A 21,044-nucleotide genomic window follows, 5' to 3' on the forward strand; every position below is an offset into this window, starting at 1 on the left:
TGTTTCTAGTTGTAGAACTGTAAGCTTCTGTTAATTTTCACTGACTGAACGAAATTTGATGGACGACTATTTTTCTTCAGAAAAAAAAAAATGTTTATGTGCCAGTCGGTGAACAAAGAAAAGCATGTGATAATGATAATTATGCACGGGAATTCCTTTCTTCCTTTGTTTTTTCCTCTCCCCCCTTCTCTCGTCTCACCTCTTTCTTTTTCTTTTTTATGGAACACTTTCCTAACTTGTCGAGGAATAATAATGTAAACTTCCAGCACCATAGAATTTGGAATTTAGTTTCCTAAATTCCAAGTTCATATGATCGTCCGGGGGATTCAGAATAGCTATCAAATTCGAATTGATAACATATCAGCATAGCTCTATCGAGCTGGGAACATACGCTGCTGCTATTGATCACAAATAGTCATCCAGGAGTTTCGATTTTTTAAGCTCCTGAATCACAGTCAACGCGTTTGGGCACAGTTCCTTGTGAGTTGTCAAGATGCAATGCGCTGTCAGAGTGTGGCATGTTTGCATTAGAAAAAAGTTGTGCATAATCATTGCAGTTTTCTATAAATTATCGAATCATGGAAATCAGATTTTTTTGATGAAATAAAACAGACACCATTCGGTTGTTTTTTTTTTCACGTATAAAATGTATATCTTATAATGAAAAGGAAAAAAAATCCTATCTTACATGGAAACACCACCATGTTTTCCTATATTTTCTACACCTGAAAGCATTGCATGTATCTGGGCTACCAAGTTCTTCGTTTTCTTGTTGCACCCTATTTCCACCTACCTGGTTCATCCTATCAAAAATGAAATTCTTCCTGTAAACCGAAAGATCAAATATAGTGGATCCTTTCTCCATCTCTTCATAATCCTGTCTACCAACGCCAATGGGTAGGTAGCAAACATGATGAGGAAATTCATAGAATTTAGATAGAATTATGAAAATATCAAAGATTTTCCCATGCAGAAGAAAACCACTTGAAGTTCCAGTGTCATGAACTGTTCGTTGCTGAATTTGCATCCAAACCATTCCCTGGCTTGTGCGGTGTGCTTTTTAAGAAGCTTTTCGTGTAAAGAGCTCCAAAGACGATGGCCTGATAAAATGCTGATGTCACTTTTAAAATTCGAAAAACCATGAGACAAGGAAATCAATTGAAGAAAATGCTTACAGCTCCAATCCATTGTATCCAACCTAGGGGATGAGAAAACCAAACACACGACAGCAATATGCTCACCAACTGCACCAATGATGGGTGCAAATTTGTCAGATCAATTAGACAAATCCATACGTTAGATTAAAGTGTAAGAAGCCCAGGGATATCCGGTACCTGTCTTGTTGTCATTATGGTAGCAAATGTAAGAGCCCCAAATGTTCGGATTGTAAAGGAAATAAAGAACTGACTGGCTGTCGCTACCTGCAAATATAAATCTCAGTGATGAAATGGGCGCTTGATCAGAAGATACAGCACAGTACTATGTCAGTTTAGTTACTTCTTACAAAGGACCTTAGCATATTCTTCTTTTAATTAAAGAAGGAAATGATGTTGGAGGTTTAACAGTCAACCATACGTATGTGCATGTGTCCGTGTGCGTATGTGTCCATGTGCGCATGTGTCTGTGTGGGGGGAGAGAGAGAGAGCGAGCGAGCGAGCGAGCGAGAGAGAGAGAGAGAGAGAGAGAGAGAGAGAGAAACTAAAAAAAAGTTCTCACAGTGGATAGAATTGCAACATCATAGAAGCAATCTTGATGACGAAGTATAAAATCTACTGCAGCCATAAGATGACCCTGTACGAGAAGTCCTGTTTTACAAAATAAACAATTATTTTAGCAAGCAAAGAAATTTTAAAAAGCAGACACATGGTTACTGATATAGCAAAAAAATCTTGAATAAAGGAAAAAGAAAATTAGTAGCCCTTTACTACCAAATGGCTGACAAAGCAGGAACTTAAAGAAACAAAAACCCAAGAAGGAAACGAAGCAAGAAAATTTTCTTTTATAAGGTGCCTGGAGAAAGGGAGGGCAAAAAAATGAAGTTGCGAGATGCTTAAATTCTTGCAACATACCTGGAACTCAAAGAAACAAAAGCCATAAGCAAGAAACTTTTATTCCATAAAATGACTTGAGAAAGGAGGGAAAAAGAAAAACAAAGTTGCAAGAGATTGTTGCAACAAAACCTAATCTTGTGTGTTTGATACCAGTGAAATCATTACAGGAAGCAGCGGGAACAAATAAAGAATTAAATCTTTAAAACACCCATGTGCAAGAGTTAGAATCATCTCATAAAAATAAAGCAATTTAACATTGCTTTCATGGTGAAAGAATGAGAATAAAAAAACGATCCTCTTCTCAGAGGCTGAAATAAGATCTCGTAGTTTAGGCACTTGATTTTATTACTAAGATCACTAATTAACAACTTGGGCCTTTCAAGAAAAATATGAATGCTGTACTAAAGCTTAATTTGTCTTACAAAATTCCAAGGTGGTACACTGGTACTTGGTTAATCCGAACATGTCTGTCTATGAAAAAAAGTAGTCAAATAGAAGTTCAATCATCAAAATGTTTCTACACAGGATATATTGCATGCAACATTAAACATATAGACAAGAACAACTTCATGGACCTGCCCATCCACCAACGCTTCAAATAAATTAATAAATAAATAAGATTTATCATCTCCAGTACCTTCTATTCATTATAGTGGTACATGCATCATTTTACCATATTCCAGTTCGAAAATCAGCAACCAAATATTGAAGAAAATTTAAACCATAAAAAAGACAATCCAGAATGGACAAGTGGTTACCAGTTAAGCTGAAAAGACAAGAACACATTGTCGTGTAGAATATTTGGTTATGGATTTCCATGTCATAACCCTTAAAAAGTTTGTCTTGGAACGTGCTTGTAAAGCCATCAAATCTGGAAATACATCAAGCAGCACATAAGCGGAGAGATACACCTATCAATTCAACAAGTTCTGAAAACAATATCAAAAGCATGAACAGCCAAGCATGTATAAAAATCAATAACCTTTAGCTAAAAATATTATCACAATGAAATGAGGATGTATCTTGCAGACACACAAAAGAGCAAAAACAGCTTGCCAAAACCATTTGCAAACCTGTAGAAACACGCCGAAATGGTTTGAGCAATGTATAGATGTCAACAGATGAACAAATGCATAATAACAGTAAAATTAAGACATCATCTGAGACAGCTAGTCAAGAGAGAGCTAGTTCACTGACTACATTTGACATTGGAAATTCTAAAGTGGCATATCCTCATATAAATGATAGGTTGGTTGCAACATATTACGAAAAGATCAATGCAATAGATGGCATTTTCACCAAAGGCAGAAGGACAGTTGCATTGTCTTATATCATGAGAGAATCATCTAATGTTAAATAGAACTTTATGATAGAGCAAATGATAAGTCCGCATTAACCATATATCAAGAATTAGAAATGACAACAATTTAAAACTATATTTCTTTTGAAAGTTGGATGATGTTCTGAAATGATGGTGACTGAACTAGCATGAGAGAAGTAAAATATGAAATGAAAGTTGACTTCTGCTAACACTTTCAGCAAACATCACATACCGGGGAAGTCAACTTCCATTAGGATTAGAAAAATCCATATTTACATGTTACTTGTTTAACATGAAACACCATGAAACCCAAAAACCAGATTCCGGTCAAAATGATAGGGAGCATGGGGCAAGATATGGTGACACTAGGGCCTTGACCATTAGCTCACACATACCTCAACTATGTAAAGAACAGGTTAAACAATTTCATACATGACCAACATGCACCTATGTAAATCAAAATCTAAACAGTCTTACAAATATGGATGTCAATCTTGGACGCGACTGAAAAAATTTGACAAGGCAGCAACAAGGAAGGCAAACCTGACATGCAAGTATGAAGTTGAATTTGGGTTGAGAAGTTGGGAAACAGACCTTATAAGTACAATATTTTAATATATATTTTGATAAAATAACATATTTGATGGGGATCATGATGGATTTCGAGTATACACAAAAGAAATATCTAAACTTTGCATTGACTTGGATGATCTGGTGCCATGACAGGAGCTTCACGGATATCATTGAGCATCATTGGAGTTTGTCGAATTTTGGGTCTTAGTGTCATTTGTTTGTTCATTTTAGTTATATTTAGCTATGTTTTGTTTAGTATACTATGAGAAAAACTGGATTTAAATGACTAGTTTAGTCATGCGTTATTAAGAGTCAAGAGGGCAACTTAGAAAATAAATAAGGGGCGGGTTACTATTCATGGCGTTGTGGCGTGAAAGGTAATGCTAAAGTATCATGCCTTATAACGCTTCTTTGTTTTAGGGTTTTTCATGAACATTTTATGCAAAATTTTCATCAATGAAATAAAAATTCTCTCTCTTTTCTTTGCAAGTGAGGTGTGGAATATGGGAGTGAGGCCCAAGGGAGTGATTTCCTACCGAGTTGGCGTGTGATTGGTTTGTTTTCTCTTTTTCTTCCTTCTCAAAAATATCTCTCGCTGTGTTTCTATTTTCTTTTTCCTCATTTTTGCCATATTACAGCCTAAAGCAAACTCCCTTCTACCCTTGTTACCATTCTCCCACTGTCAATTAACAACAATCAATCACCACCTATTTCAGGCCTTGATCTATCTAAAACCTAATTCATGTGAGTCCAATCAGATTTGCAACATCTGCATACCATTTAGCCCTCTTGCTTTGGTTCTAGGAAACCTTGCAGTAAATCAGCAAATCACAAACCTAGTCTTCGGAGCGCATCCATTCCTATGATAACTGAAAAGAAGGTCTCAGATCTTGGACCATCACACGATCTACAAGCAGAAAATGGGAAAAGACTGGATCTGGACAGTGATTGCAGCAAATTCACCTAGGCAAATGAAGATTCATTGGTTTTCATCCTTCATAAAATTCAGGTAATTTTTGATACTTCTACTGCAAGATCGTATGCTTTATTTGTGAAAAGCTATCATCTGAATCTGATTTCAGCCAGTGGCATTTAATCATCTATATCAAGCATTTCTTTGCACTAGAATAGATTATAATTTAATCCTAAGCCTGGTTTCTCAATCTTCATTTCAGCTTGCTGTTTAGTGTTGCATAGCATCATATTTTTATATATTTACATCCATAGCATTTAAGTCTGCATAAGTTTAGGTTAAGTTTCGTCATATTTGTATGTCATTAATTATTAGGTTCCCTAGGGTTGTTCTGTATCAATATTTGTTCACTGTATAGGAAATTATATCCTAAACCTGATCCACTTTCCTCTCTTCTCTCACCCCTCCTCTCCTCTCCTTCCCACCCTTCTCTCATCTTAAGCACTGCCCAACCATCACCAAACCACCACCTTGCCTGCCCATCAACCCACCCTACTGCTGTCTCACACACCCACCCACCACATCAGTTCCACAGCAACCTCCTCGCCAATCCTGACCACCACTCATTACTCCACCCCACAGCAGACACATTTCCTTTCCTCCTCTCCTCCTTTCCAACATCTTCTATTCTTCCAGTCTCCTCTATATCACATCCAGGGCATCTAAATATCCACCAGAGGATTTTAGTCCAACAAACTTGACCTGTTTGTGGGCTCGGTCAGGGTTGAATCACGTGAGGTTCGTCTTGGACAGAAAAGGCCACATTACTTCAATCGACACAGGTGATTTTTCTTTAAAAGTTTTGTCCTAACAGTTTAAAGATTCTCTATAAATTTGAATGTACATAACATTATTAATAATCAAGATACTCGTTATAATATATACAGACAAGAATATTATGAATGTTCAATTTTGTCGTCCAATAGGTATATTTCATAAGTGACTAAGGAAAACATGAAGATCGCTTAAAAAGTAGAGTAAATTGTGTCATGCAACCATTCAACATGGGAATAATTTAGCAAGAAGCAGCAGGACATACCCAAGATAACCAATCATAAGCAAAACTCCCCAACCAGTGCTTTCTCTTCCTGTATTGTATGGACTAATGTCAGCTGATGCCTACATATGAGAATTCAAAGTCAAAATATGTCAGACAGCAAAAATAAACAGATCTTTTCTTTATTTCTTTAGACTAACAAAACAATTACTGAACCAAACACCAATATCAGAATAACTGTATCAATAGCATGTGGCACTCAATTATATTAGAATGAGAATGCTCAAATCACCCGCCTAATGAAAATTCCACCGAGTTACATAATAATGCTAAAACACTTATGTGGAAATATACAAAGCTTTAAAGCAAGTATCACTTATATTTTACATGCATAAATAATTTAAATACTTTAATTATTTCAGTGTGATGAGCGCCCTAGGAGAAAACCATAATTGCGTTTCTATTCAGCTTTGACCCTAAATGCGAATAAGCATAGAATTTTTCATAGTATGTTCAATTAGTTGAAGATCCCTCCATCCTTGATGCAGTCTTCTTGACATTGAATCACGTTTAATATCTGCCCATAATTCTTCTATATACTGTTAATCTGAATGACTCACATTTGTTTAAAATCTTGGTTCAACTAGTTATATATGTAAATCCAAGTAATCCTAGAAAACTGAAAATTCACACTTGCAGTAACAAGAGTTGTGAAAGTTCTCAACCACGGTAATCGGAATCTTAAACTTGGCTGGCTATGCAGTATCAAAAATAGCATAACTGTATAGTTATTGAAAAACGATATAAACAAGATTCACTTTTTGTCATCATTGCTGCTAAATAGAACTAGAAATTTTCAAGATAATATTATATTAGAGTTGGTGCACTTACGAAGCCATCTTATCTTGATACATCATTAAATATTTATGAGATAACTTTCTTTCACTAACAAATAACAAATCAAATTTATCAATATTAACATGATGTATGACAGGCTGTGTCATCAGCAAAGTCAGTCGGTTGCAGAATTGCTTAGATGGTATGCTTTAAGAAATTGTTGGAGAACTCAGTGCTCAATTGCTTGCAGCTATAACCACTGCAACTGCTTCTGAATTTCAATGACTCACTTTTCTGGTGGTATGGTGAGGGAGAATCTCAACTATACAAACGATAATTATGCACCTAGATGCATCATTACACACTGATAGGCTGACGTGAAAAATAGCTACAATACCTGCATTATGTTATCACTATGATGGCTGCATGATTCCTAAATCTAGTGTGATTAGTCTGATAACTAAGCAACATGAAATAAGATAGTTGGTCACATTTAATGACATAAAGGAAATTTTGATTGTTCTAAGGAACTATAAATTTGATTATTCTAAGGAACTATAAGGTGCTCGGCATGGAATGCACATCCTACCAAGGGTGTACATAGATAGGGTCAAGCAGTTTAATTAGATGACTAAATCCAAGATAGGTTATTTGGCCAATTAGATGTGATCAAACATTTAGAGAAGTAACAAGCAAGCACGTATATGCATAGACACAGAGAACACATGCATGCATGCACAAATATATTAATGTTTTTTTGTAAAAAATGTTTTCTTGGACATAGGACTTCCCTAAGGTCAAATAAGCTTAAGGAAACAGTTTGCATATGGGTTACGTCAGTTTAGACATGACATATGGAATCTCAAAGAACATGTGGGATGCCAATTATGTGGCAGAATTTACACGTAGAAGTAGCATTGTAAGGCCCTCTTATGCTATTCCTTCCCTTGGGGCTTTTGTAGTAACACAATATTTCCAGGTCACTTACAACTTACAACTCAACATGATAATATTAGCCACTACTTGATTTAGAGTCAGTAAATTAAATGTCAAATTCAAGCTATCAAGATCAAGTGCCAATCCAAATTTACTTGCACAATCCTTTCAAATTGAACAGTGTTCCATCTTCTTGATGCTAAAAAAAACTAAAACGGACAACTAGTGAGGGAACTTAGAAACCTCTAAGCAGGAGTATGCGAGAGTACCTTAGGTAACATTTATTTCGTTTTTAGAAAAAACATGGCCAGCATATTATCTATTATCATAAGAAGATTAAGTAGTGCTGCAATTGGCCGCTTGACTAGAGTAGATCCTTGCGAGCCATCATCTTGCATGGACAGCTTTTAAGGAGAGGTCTGCCACAAATTGGGGAAACATAGGGTTGCAAGTAAGGTTCGCCATATCGGTACCAAACCCCGTGCCAATATCATCATATTATAGTGTTGGTACGCAGTATGAAACGAGATGGCAAAACGTACCGAGTGTCTATATGATACAAGACTATGTACCGATTCGTTACTGGTATAGTATGGTATGAGACTGTGTACCTGTTCGGTACCAACTAGTACGGCAGACTTTAGTTGCAAGCTTCTATATAACTTTTCTCTTCTTTTCATTGCATCTTTCCTATTCTTTCTTAGAGAAATTGGGCATTCTCCTATGGAACTAAAGGACAAAATACCTTTTCTCTAGGACTCACAGATGCATCAATATTTAGATCTACTCATTTTTTTCTCTTGAGAATAGGGAGGTTGGAGCCACCAAATATCTTAAGGGATAACAGCACTTTAGGGCTCGAACCTCTGATCTTTCGCCTAGAAGTGAGAGGGTGCACCACTAGGCTAATGCTCAGGTTAAGGTATACTTTAGGTACACGAGTCTAAGGTCAGACCTTGTTCTCCAAAGTGCAACTATACGAGTCTCATATAAACAAGATTTTTATGTGTGCACTTCGACTAAACATATTCATCATGCCATCTAAGTATTTGACTAGTAGGTTTAGTAAGACAAAATTTATTGACATGTGGCCAATCCATGCACGTACGACAATTCCGTTTTTTTCCCTGTTGTGTATCATGATTTTCTTTGACAAGCTTGTATTCCTATTTGCTAATGGAGAGCCCACATTTGAGCAAATCTATTGAAAAAGCCTACTGAACTAACCGCAGCCACAAATGATGGACACTTTAGGCAGTTCTATTATGTTTTTATTGTAAAAATTCCATAGTTCTTTATCAACTTAAGCATCTTGACATGTAAAGTCATTTCAAAAGCACACAAGGAATAACTTACGCAATTTGCAAATTCATGTTTCTTCTATTATTTTTGTTTATTGGACAACATATATTTCTCTCTCCTTCCCCTTTCTCAGTTTCTCATTTCTGGAGCTCAAAAAATGGCTTCCAGTATCAATGCCACGTCCCATGCCTAGATTTTTGGAGGCTGTCCAGCACTTGAAAATACTTTGTCACTTGGCAAAATACTGATTATAATCCATAATAACCTCAGTGGGATTCTTTCCAGTCTGTATTCAACCTGTCATTTGTCACTTGAAACTCGAGATTCTATAACTACTCTTAGCACTTGGCTTAGCTACTTCCTTTTACTTTTCTTTTATTTATTTTTCATATTCCTATGTGAAACATAAACTTGATGTTGCTAATTCCTATCTCTGTTGGCAATATTTTTTTCATACTGACACCTTTAATGGCTACTATGTTTTCTCCAAACCCATACAATGTGTCAATTATATAGCTTTGGTCTATCATTTGTTTGCTTAAGTGCCAATCTTTTAGATAAAAATTTTGAAGAGCATATGAATAGAAAGCAAAATACTAAAAGAATGCACATGAGCAAACATCACCAATTTATGAACTAAGCAATTACAAGTGACTTGTACAAATTAGAAAAAGATTCAAATTTTTTAATATTTTAGCTCACTAATTACCGGATATAGAATGAATAATGTACAGCCAACTGTAACTAGAACAGCAAACATATAGTCTTTCCCATTATATCTCTTCTGCATTATAAGAGTACTCCAAACCTGAACAAGAAATAAAAAGATTAGTCAGAATGAAGGTACTTGACTGTAATACACAATTGCACACCAAAGGAATAAAAATAAGCCTACAAAAAGCGACTTAGTTGATGCATTTACTGTAAACTTAGATTTGAAAAAATGGTTAGAGTTGCTACTTTGTTATTTTTTTCATTTGTAGGGTGATTTAGCATTTTAGTCAAAAATGTCACTAGAACAACATGATAAAACCTAAGCAAATCATTCTACAACCATTATGATATAAAATAAAACCATAATTAGGGTGAGAGGAATGTCTCATGTTTGATGGAGGTGCAGATAGCACTTTATAGTTGTTATGCAATCAAAAACTTGAATGTAGAGAGAGCTACAAGTCCAAGTTTGTTCCATAAACCAGGATCTTGGACAATGACTCATTTGTAGGGTGATTTAGCATTTTAGTCAAAAATGTCACTAGAACTACATGATAAAACCTAAGCAAATCATTCTACAACCATTATGATATAAAATAAAACCATAATTAGAGTGAGAGGAATGTCTCAAGTTTGATGGAGGTGCAGATAGCACTTTATAGTTGTTATGCAATCAAAAACTTGAATGTAGAGAGAGCTACAAGTCCAAGTTTGTTCCATAAACCAGGATCTTGGACAATGACTAGAACTTCAAACTTGTCTAATAAAATGCATGTAAAAAAATGCTTTAATCTAAAAAGATCTAGCCTTATATATGAACCAACAGCAATAGAAGATCAATAATGTAGATCCTGTGAACTTCTCTATTTTGTATATCTACAGGTAAATAATTTATTGACCCCAGTTCATAGTGAATCTGCAAAGCTATTATATACAAGACCAATGATTTACATAGACAGAAAATTATATACAGACCGATTATTTAATTTGCTAGCAGGAGAAGCAAAGAAGCTCAAAATGCCCACCATGGGCCCTAACTAGGCCAAAAATTAGGAGATATGGGCATGTTGTTACCCCTTAATAGACAAGAGCCTACAGAAAAATTGTTAATCACTAGAGCCTTTTGTTGAGAGAGGTTAGAGAATAAATCAGTCAGTCAGAAGACTTGATAAAATTTCTGCTTTTATTTTTGAGATTTAGAGATCATCATGCATGTGATCTGTCTGTGAGCAACAAGTCCTAAGAGGCCTATTTTGAGATGTACATTAGCCACCCCCCTTGAGAAAGAAATACAACTGGAAGTAGAGACGGGCTAGATCCAGAATATATTTGAGTAAGTTTGGCTGCCTCTTTCTTCCTCTCTCAGATTAAGGCCCAGTTCCCTCTTTCGTCTTCCCATGACAGCCATGTGACACTTGAGCTTTCATTCTTCTAATTCACTCAACCTTTTCATCCCCCCATCCACCCAAAAAATGAAAAAAAACAAAAAAAGAAACATCCAGGTGCTATTTGCAACAGATCATACCATCAGATCTCATCTTTAATTTTGTGAAAATCTCAAAGTATAGCTATTTACACACATCTTTTTACCTAAAATACCTATTAAACTTTAAGAATTTAAATTCCTCTTCTTTTTGCCACTGTCCTGCTAAACACTAAGCCAATTCTTCCATGGATTCCATATTACAATCCTGTAGCCACTGTCACTTGACTGTATAATCATATAGCCCATGAGGATGATTCACTGAAGAAGCTTTGATATCATAAAAAGGCTTACATAGTTACATATAAGTTTTTTGTTTGCTTGTTGCAAGTTGAAACTTGATGATGTATTTTCCTCCTTTCACGACCTTTCTTTTGTTGGCGTATAAAGTACTTTCTGGAATGATATAAGAAGTTGAAGACTACACTTTGTTCTATAAAGATTGCACCACACCTAAATAGCAGCCCATTAACCATGCTTTAAGCTTCCAGTTTTTGAGGCCATAAATTTAGAATTTAGTTCCATAAAGACCTTAACCAAGAAATTTCACCCAAATTAGTTGGGTTTGGCTTTAATAATTATTCTTTACGATTCATCATATCAAAAGATGCATCCAATAACAATGCCAGCTTCATTATTTTATTTCTCACTTCTATCTACATTATGTTATTATAGGCCCTCCTTTCCTCTATTTTTACCCACAAAAACCAAGGCTGCACTCCTTATGAAGGATTCCTCAAATTCTAGTTTAGGATGCCCACATCATTTCATATGGTCAGTCAATTTATCCTCAATTCTCCAAATATGAAACTTCCTGCAAAGAACACAATAACACCACCTTTCTTAGTTTTAGGCATTTATGTTTTCTGCATTCATATTATGTGTTTAAAACATCATTATTGCACAATCCAAAGAACATCTGTGCATTATTTCCATCTTACAATATTTTCCCCATGAGTCTCCAAAGTGGGGTCATGATCAACCAAAACCCCAAGATTGCATACCCACTCCATACATGAAATGTTTTCATATTTCAAATTTTTGACATATTTTTTTCCTCATGTCATAAGCTATACAATTATACATAATTTTTTTCCTCATGTCATAAGCTACACAATTATCCACAAAAAATGTGCATCATGTTACCTCTTAATAAAAAGAATGAGTTACTTTGTGACAAGTGTAAAGAGACATGGAATTAAGACGAACTTTTGGTGCAGGCCACCACAACTAGAGGTTCAATCATCTTGAAATAACTAATTTATGATCTAACTCAAACTTGCATCTCCATTACAATAATTATAAAACAATATGTCTATCTTCCAGAACTCTTCAACAATAAAAATTAGAAGTTCAAAAGGAATGGAACAAGGAACCTATCAACTGCTTTTAAAAAACTATCAGATAGCAACCAAAAAGATGGCAAAGAAGACACTGAATTGTATTGTTGAGAACATCAGAAGAAAAAGAAAATTGTCCACTATATGAATGCATGTCTTCATGAAATCCATATAATAGTTGTTAACTCTAAATTTCAGCTCCTGGGCACGTCTCGTTGCAACCGAGAGAAGCATGCGAGCTTTAAGCTTTTGTAAAAAAAAGGGGGGGCCAAAGCTAAAAAAGTTACAACTTCATGTTAAAATTGACGAAAACATATTAATAATATGATAATATGAAATAGTAAATGCAATATAGAAAAATTTTATATATTTTCATCAATTTTTCCTTGTTTATCAATTAAAAAATCAGAAAAAGCAAAAGGTAATGAACATAAATATCCAAAATGCATACATGTTCTAAAACAAAAGACAGAAAAACTTGGAGCTTATATAGTAATTTTAAGTAGGAGCATCCATCAAGCATCACAGAGAGAAAAATTATTATCTCTGAAATGCATACGTGCTCTAAATAGAAAAAGTTGTAGCTTAAACAGTAATTCTAAGTAGAAGTATACATCAAGCATCACAGAGAGTGAAGTTATTATCTCAAGTAAAATGGCAAATTCGAAAACCCACTAAATATCACAATTATGGCATAATTAATATAAAGACAAAAAAGGTATTACTAAGTTCCTGTTGATTAGATATGTTTATAAACCTAGAATCAAATGTCTGTAACTAATAAAGTGATAATGATAAAGATACAAATATGCATGCATATTCTTTAGTAAATAAATATTTATCAAGTCATAATGTTCCAATCTATAGCTTCAGTCTTGTTATATATGTTTGAAAAGGAAAATGCAACTTTGTCCTAAAATAAATCTTCCAAACATAACCGGCCACTTTTATCAGATAGAAGTTCATCAAATGCAATCCAGAATGGGGATTATTATGTATTCACCTTCTATCAAGTGAGCCAAAAAGAGGGCAACGAAAGGTGGGTTAAAATAAATATAAGCCATGTCAAGTACACAGGATACATGAAATTGGAAATGTGTTTCATAGTCATCATTTCTAATATCTAAAAGTGGTGACTTACCATCACAGGTATCATTTTTGCACATTTAGCAAGTGTCTGAACTGGGAAGCTTACATATTTCAGGGCCTGAAACAATCAGTTTTCATGTCATTGCATACAGGGAATTTCATTAAAGCAAAAGTTTCGGTGGAGAACCAGGAAACTGAGTGTCAGACTGAAATGAGCTTATGTCATTTTATTCTTATAATAAGAAATTAGCTATCAAGGGCGCCAAATAAAACATGCTTACCTCATACTGACATGTTGTGGTCAGTATGTTAGATATTGACACTCCACAGTATTTATAGAGTGGAGCAGCAGGATCCAAGGATTTCTTACTTGCCTAAATAAAGACATAAGAAATCAGCAATCTAACTTCACCTACATGTCCTAAGAAACAAATTGCTTAGCTAAGTTACCAGTAATATGGCTCCAGATACTGCAGATGTTGTAATACGGTTGCAAAAAACAAGAAAGAGTGAGTATTTAAAGTACTCTTTGTTTTCGCCATATGGAACTCTCATGATCTTTTCCTGCATGAGAAAATAATTTAAAGTAAGCAAGAGGCATCCTATCCAATAAATTGCCAGCTTTAGAAAATGATTAGAATGCTTCGCCAAAACAGCAAGGACCAAGCAAATTAATGTATTATTGAATAGCAGACTCTTAAAATAAGACACACTTGAAGCATATCAAAAAGTTAAGATGAATGATTTGTAAAGCCTTCAAGCAGAGCTACATAGCTTAAATTAAAATAATATGATAGGTGCCGATTTAAGGGGCCATTGCTTGCTTAATAAATGGCTTGGGCTTGACAAGCGCAATGATGCCGGCTCAAGTCTTGGGGCATCCATTTTGTGCAAAAAAAAAATGCCACCCCTCCCAGGACCCCAGATTGCCAGGACCTAACTGCCAATCTGGGGTAATAGCCCTTTAGCATCGATTTAAGATATGCTGAAAAAGAACCTCAAATATTAAAATGTAATAAGTTGTTAATGACCAGAGTATCAGACTGGCTACTGTAAAACATATGTAATAACCAATCATTCTCATGTTCGTGCACCTCTGTTGATCATGCCACCATGATTAGCAGCACAACTCAAGGTTCATCGAGAGTAAATGAGAATCATGTGAAATTCAATAAAATAATCAACAATTTGGGCATTGTCGCATTTTTGCAACAGGACAATGGGGAAAACAAAAGGGTACCAATTTTGCACAGCCTACTGGTGTTGTCTTTGCTTAGACTAGGTGTGTGCAGTGCTTTAGCTAAAATAGTATAGCATAGGATTGGAAATGCACAAAACCATTGCAAAGATATCTAGGTTAAGCTACAGCTTCAAAACTCAAAAGCAACCTAAATAGTTGTTAGCTTTTAAAGGAAGAACATAGTTCACTATGTACCTCTTAGTGAAGGTTATAGAAGAACTAAGAGAAAGTTATAAAAACAACTGGCTGCACTAAAACTTGTACGTATCTAAACCTACATTTCAAGCTTCAAGGACCAACGTAGTTTTTAAAGCCTCAGATATAGCATCCCTCCTTTATTGAATTAAACATCAAAGAACATTCAGTATGATACTGAAGTAGGTGAGAATCCAGCCATAGGCATGTCTAATGTATTGCAACATGGCTCAGGAGTTTAGAAGACAGTCAGAGTCTTGGTGCTGGCAACAGAGACAAACTATAAATTACACCAAATTTATAGGATGAAAGCTGAAATGTAGCCTAGTCAGATAAGAAAGGATGACAGTTACCCAAGATAGATCCTAGGAGGATAGTGAGCTATTGGCACCTCGAAAACACTTCTTATTTACTGAAGTTTGTTCTGAATAATATTAACACCCAAATTACAATATTAGCTCCATACTCTGGTGACTCAGACCATGAAGGGTCGAAAGAACAAAAAATATTGACTTAATATAACTTTCATTGCTATCAGATACAGGAAAACAGGATCAAGACAATAGACCTGGAAAGCTTATCAGAGGACCTTGGTCTCGCCTAGACGATAATAATGCCATCATGCATAGTAATTATCTTCTCAATAAACACAATATAAAATATGTGTTAACTGGGTTCTTTTTATTGGCGTTAAACAACCTAACTAAGGAAAAAAAAAAGATCAAAGTTAGAAAGAATAAAGAGTAGAAAGAATCACCATACTCATACAGAGTATTATGGGTCCCACTACCAGAAAGCACCACCCGACCTACCTTCCGGCCCATGCTAAAGCACATCTCTACGCAGGAAGATACGAAAAAGGTTAATAGGAAAGCTCTGCTTTTTTCTTTTTCTTTCTTGTATGCGATTGTGCTCAAACTATTTCAGATGTAAAAACCCTAACTTGGCAGGCGCAGCAGCCAAGCTGGTAACCGAGTTGAGACCGACTGCAGGCACAGGAAAAACCTAAAGCTGTCGATTTAGACGCTTTAGCATCTATGGTGACTATTTATTTATTTATTTCTTCCGTCAAGTTCTTTTGCGTAAATCTAGTGTAAAATGAACTGCTTTAAAAAAATCCAATTCTGATAGCCTATATGAAGGACTGCTTTAAAAACTTGTATTAAAATTTAAAAAAGGATCTTTTTCAGGACATACGAAAACAAAAACAAAGAAGAAATAAATCAGTACGGAACCAACCGCAATAGATATGAATCAAATCTACGGACAACTACCTACCTTTCCTGATAAGAAATTTGCGATAAAATCCTCGTAATTGGACTATAAATCGTGGAAAATAGCAAAGAGTATGCGATATATCGGTACCTGGAGGACCCCATATATGACGAGAGTGCTCATGATCCCAACCACGGCAAACGCGCATTTCAACGCCTTGTTCTCTTTCACCGGAACGAGAACGAGAGGAGGTTCGGCCATCTTCCATCCAATCCAACCCCGACCGCTCGCTGTCCCCCAGCCCCAATAACGAGAGAAAGGTTGACTCTTGGAGGTAAACACCCAAAACAACAAGATTTTCGCAAGAAAAAGAGATTTTCGCCCCCTCTTCCCTTAGGGAAGAAGTGGGTCGATCAATCGGAAGGGGGCGTAGAGGGAGAGGAGAACCCGGAAATGTGGGAGCGATCGGCAAGGGTTTTCTTTGCTTTTCTTGGCTTTTCTTGGTCGGATCGAGAGGAGAAAGATGGATATCGGGCGCGATATGTGGGGATCGAGAGGGCGAGGGTGGATCGGAGCGGCACGTGGTGGGAAAAGGAAAGGGCGACTCGGCAGTAGTTTAAGGGGCGAAGAAGGCGGGGGAGAAAGAGGAAAGCGTCGCCGGCGGTCGGCGTCGTCGGCGATGGCGCGGCGTTGGAGAGCGGAGGGACCAAGATAACTAAGAACGGGTGAGTGGGGGCCGAGCCCGGTTAGGTTGTAATTGTTGCCCGCGTGGTTGACTAATTAATGGCAGAATTTTCTAACGGTTGCAAGCTGCAGCGGATCTCGTAGAATATTCAAACTCCGAACGGAGTCAACGGACTCCCCCAACCGGACGTCGCCCCGCTCACTCAGCTTCTATCTGATGTCACTTCTGGTTTGGAAGTACTATTAAAAATATATATACGCATATACTTATACGGATTGAACGGGATAAATAAGTTTAGACATAAAAATTTAACAAGAAATTTAGTACTTTGCTTGAGAAATGCACAGCTTTGAAAGTAAAATTACTATGATATGATTGTTATATTACATAAGATAAAACTATATATATATAAGCACAAGCACGATAAATCATTTATACTTTGCTAAAGGATATTGTAGAAGTTAAGATTGAAGGATATATGAAAGGGCATGCAACTGCAAAGTAAATGGGAGGATGAATCAAGGAGGTTCATCGCTCTAATTGCACTTTATAAATAAGAGATAAAAATATAAAAAAATGATGAGGAAATATTTTTCAATAATTGTCAGATCATACAAAAGAAAGGCTATGTTTTAATAATTTATGAACCCATCAGTAAGATAAGGCTTTATACTCTTCCTTCCCTTCATTCCATAAGCAAATGAGACTGTCTTTCATCCCTCATCCCTAAAGAACGTTTAGTTTCGGTTACATATGATGTTACAAGGTTAGAAAGCAATATTTGAGAGCGTGCCCTTTGCATTGCACCGGACTATTTAAGGAAAGTTGGTGTAATCCTTGTGCAACAGACATGAGCTTGGAGTAATATTACGAATTTATGATGGCTCCAAAAAAAAAATTATTTCGGTGAGATTGGAACAGTTCTTAATTATTTTTTAAAAAATAAAAATTGATAGATGGCAAGAGATGGGAGCCTTGCCTTTTCATAGGTGCAATAGATTTAAAATTTTGACCCACATTAGCAAAATTCAGTCTTAGAAGAGGGAGAATGAAGAAACCCAAGGAGTGTAATTAGTGAGCACCCAATAGCAGGTTCGCAAGAATGCAAGATTTTGGGAAAGGTGGATTGGACGGTTTTTGAAACTGGATATAAACAAAAAGCGTGGGTCCGTATATACCAGTTTGAAGGCGCCACTTGAGGAATCTAATTTTCTCATAGATTCCATGGCCTTCGCTGGCCTTTAGTTGCCACAGACATTACCAGCAGGACATTAATACATAGTTTCAAGGAGTCATGAATAGATGTTACGAACAGGTTGGGTTGTATAGGATATTTTGATGACCAACAGCACACACTCGAACTGATAGCATCTTCAATATTGCTGCTCTCAACGTCACCTCCTAGGTTCGGACCACAACATGGCCTTATTATCGAGGGGTAGCACCCACAACAACACAAAGCCAAAAACATTATATCTTAAATTTTGAATTTACCTTAACTTCCAAATTCATCTCAAATAAAATAAAATAAATAGGAATCTAAGTTCATTATCCATTAAATCAACCAATATCAGTTCCAGAGAATCTAAGTCTAAATATAAATACCAGACCCATAATTTTTAAAATTTAGAAAATTACTAAGCCACAAATTTATAATCAATTGAAGGACTAAAGTTTTGTTATATAGATCGCCAAGCTTGCTAGCACGAGCTTTAAGTCTGTACCATCCTTCATTCCTATTGATCCTATTTGTTTGAAAAAAGAAAAATAAAAATATAAATATATGAGGGTCGCAGCTTAGTGAGTAAATCTTTTACTACCTTACCAGATTGAGCATACATTTTTCTGTATCAATGCATCACTTAAGAAAAATAACAAATATTCTAAAATAAGCATTCATAATACAGTATGTTAAAACAAATCATAAAGCAAATCATGCATGAACAAATCATTTATCTTTCATAATTATGTTTAAATTATAAATAAATTCATAAATTATTTTTCGTGTTATTTAATCCTATCATGGATTAAAATATTGCTCACAAATATTTGTGCTATGATCATTATAACCTATCATAAGGCTATTTTCGTAATCGATAATATATCATAATTCGTATCGTTGCCAATTTTAATTTTGACCATCAAACTGCACTAGCCAATTCAGTTAAGATATTAAAAATAAAAATATTTTTTATATATTTACTAGTTTTAATTAAGGATCGTCGAATCGGTACCAGTAGGTATACCGGTCAGCCACTGGATTGGTTTGGAACGCTTTAAACCAGTACCATTGGTTTAGCCTGGTTCATGCATCCAAAAGTCTAAAAAAATTTGGCGTAGCTGGTATAGATTCGGTACGGGCTGAAACAACCGGTTCCGCATTCCTTATTTTTAATTAAAATAAAATAATAAAATATACGTAGATGGCTAGCAGGATGGTAGCGTTCATGAAGCACGACCAAATCCAAAAGTGAAGGACGGCAACGCAAAAGATTGCCGCGCGCGACACCCCCCCCCCCCCCCCCCCGCGAGCTCCAGTGGCGGAGGATGGTGGAAGACCTATTCACCAAGGGCAAATTAAAGAGCTGCGCCGCAGTCTGCGACGCGTCCGGGAGCATGTCCGGGACGCCGATGGATGTGTGTGTTGCGCTCGGGCTGCTGATCTCGGAGCTCAGCGAGCAGCCGTGGAAGGGGAGGGTCATCACCTTCAGCGAAACGCCGGAGATCCACAAGATCACGGGCGACACTATCAGGGAGAAGACGCGCGATGTTTGTGAGGACGATGGCCGGATTTCGGAATGAACACCAACTTCCAGTCGGTGTTCGATCGGATTCTGACGGTGGCGGTGGGAAGGGGAAGCTGCCGCCCGAGAAGATGATAAGGAGGGTGTTTGTGTTCAGCGACATGGAATTTGATCAGGCATCCGAGAACGACTGGGAGACAGATTACGAGGCCATCTGCATGAAGTTTAGGGAGAGCGGATACGGGTCGGCGGGTGCCGGAGATTGTGTTCTGGAACTTGGGGGACTCGATCGAGAGCCACGCCAGTGCCATCAAAACAGAAGGGGGTGGCCCTGGTGAGCGGGTTCTCGAAGAATTTGGTGAAGTTGTTCCTGGAGGGAGATGGAGACGTCAACCCGGAGTCTCCCATGATGGAGGCGATCTCAGGAGAGTACCAGAAGCCTGTGGTGTTTGACAGAGAGAGGTTGAAAATATCTACTTCAGCTTCTTGTGACTTCTTGTGACTTCCTGAATGAAGCCCTCGTGTTCTCTTTTACGCTTGTAGTTAGACGTGAGCCTTTTTTTTTTGTGAAAGGAAGAAAAAGGAGAATCGATATTAAAGAATTAAAGTTTCTTATGTCTTTAATCTTTTGTCTCGTTGGCTGTCTTGGTCATGCTTTGCTTTTCCTATCAGTGAATGTCCTATAATCTGCAGGCATCATTCATTATATTGCTTTGAAAGGCATCAGCGAAAGATAATAATATTTAAGAGAGAATAGAAAACAGGCAAAACCAACTATTTCGACCGTCTTATTTTGGTGCCTTTGTCATCACTACCACTGCCACCATCACCATCATAGCTTCCACTTCGTCCGCGGACCGCAGTAACTATCACCACTACTCTTAGCAAAGGATAACATGTTTATCAAACAAGCAAAAACTGCAAGGGCTATGTAGAAGCAACTACAGTATACAAGCATAAGCAACGCAAGGTTATGGAGCCATTAATCAAAGAATTCAACATTTTATCACAAATTCCAGCTCAAAATTGAGTTGTTTGAAGGCAACCAATGGTAGAACTTACACATGTAAATCAATGCGAATGATCAGCAAACCAATAAATAGTGTTCATACAGATAAGTGCAAGTCATATTTCAGTGAAAAAATTGGAGAAACCAACTCTGCCAGCTGATATGGGAATCAACAAGCATGAAGGCCAACTAAAAAGTTGCAGGAATACATCATAGAAGGATATCAGTGTCTGCAGCAACATGATTAGAGTCATCAAAATCATATAATCATGCTGTTGAGATGACGTAGACCTAATTAAAACTTTCAGCATAGATTGAAGAAACCAGATTTACCCACTGA

The 21,044-nt window shown here is 36.6% G+C and overlaps 1 protein-coding gene and 1 pseudogene across 1 annotated transcript; one reads left to right on the forward strand and one right to left on the reverse strand.

The window, feature by feature from the left end:
- Positions 1-557: 557 nt before the first annotated feature.
- On the reverse strand, positions 558-17,162 carry LOC103721911 (UDP-galactose/UDP-glucose transporter 5B). The gene is made up of 11 exons (XM_039133070.3): positions 16,417-17,162; positions 14,067-14,180; positions 13,898-13,990; positions 13,669-13,734; positions 9,700-9,798; positions 5,958-6,037; positions 2,810-2,922; positions 1,717-1,805; positions 1,335-1,421; positions 1,176-1,244; positions 558-1,100 (listed from the first exon to the last, which is right to left on the reverse strand). Exons 1-11 carry the CDS (start codon positions 16,525-16,527, stop codon positions 999-1,001), a joined length of 1,023 nt encoding a protein of 340 aa, XP_038988998.1. The 5' UTR covers positions 16,528-17,162; the 3' UTR covers positions 558-998.
- An 891-nt stretch (positions 17,163-18,053) lies between these two features.
- On the forward strand, positions 18,054-20,274 carry LOC103711380 (uncharacterized; annotated as a pseudogene).
- The last annotated feature ends 770 nt before the right edge of the window (positions 20,275-21,044 follow it).

The sequence above is a fragment of the Phoenix dactylifera genome, chromosome 17 (genome assembly GCF_051530095.1).
Source record: "Phoenix dactylifera cultivar Ajwa chromosome 17, Ajwa_hap1_PhDact_Kaust_v1.1, whole genome shotgun sequence".
Classification (NCBI taxonomy): domain Eukaryota; kingdom Viridiplantae; phylum Streptophyta; class Magnoliopsida; order Arecales; family Arecaceae; genus Phoenix; species Phoenix dactylifera.

Bases quoted from the DNA above. Each gene is read 5' to 3' on its own strand.
- LOC103721911 (XM_039133070.3), bottom strand. From the start codon at position 16,527: ATGGCCGAACCTCCTCTCGTTCTCGTTCCGGTGAAAGAGAACAAGGCG. The intron at 6,038-9,699 runs GTAATTAGTGAG...TCTCATATGTAG, and splicing joins CATTATTCATTCTATATCCG to GCATCAGCTGACATTAGTCC. The intron at 1,245-1,334 runs GTACCGGATATC...TCATTGGTGCAG, and splicing joins CCATAATGACAACAAGACAG to TTGGTGAGCATATTGCTGTC.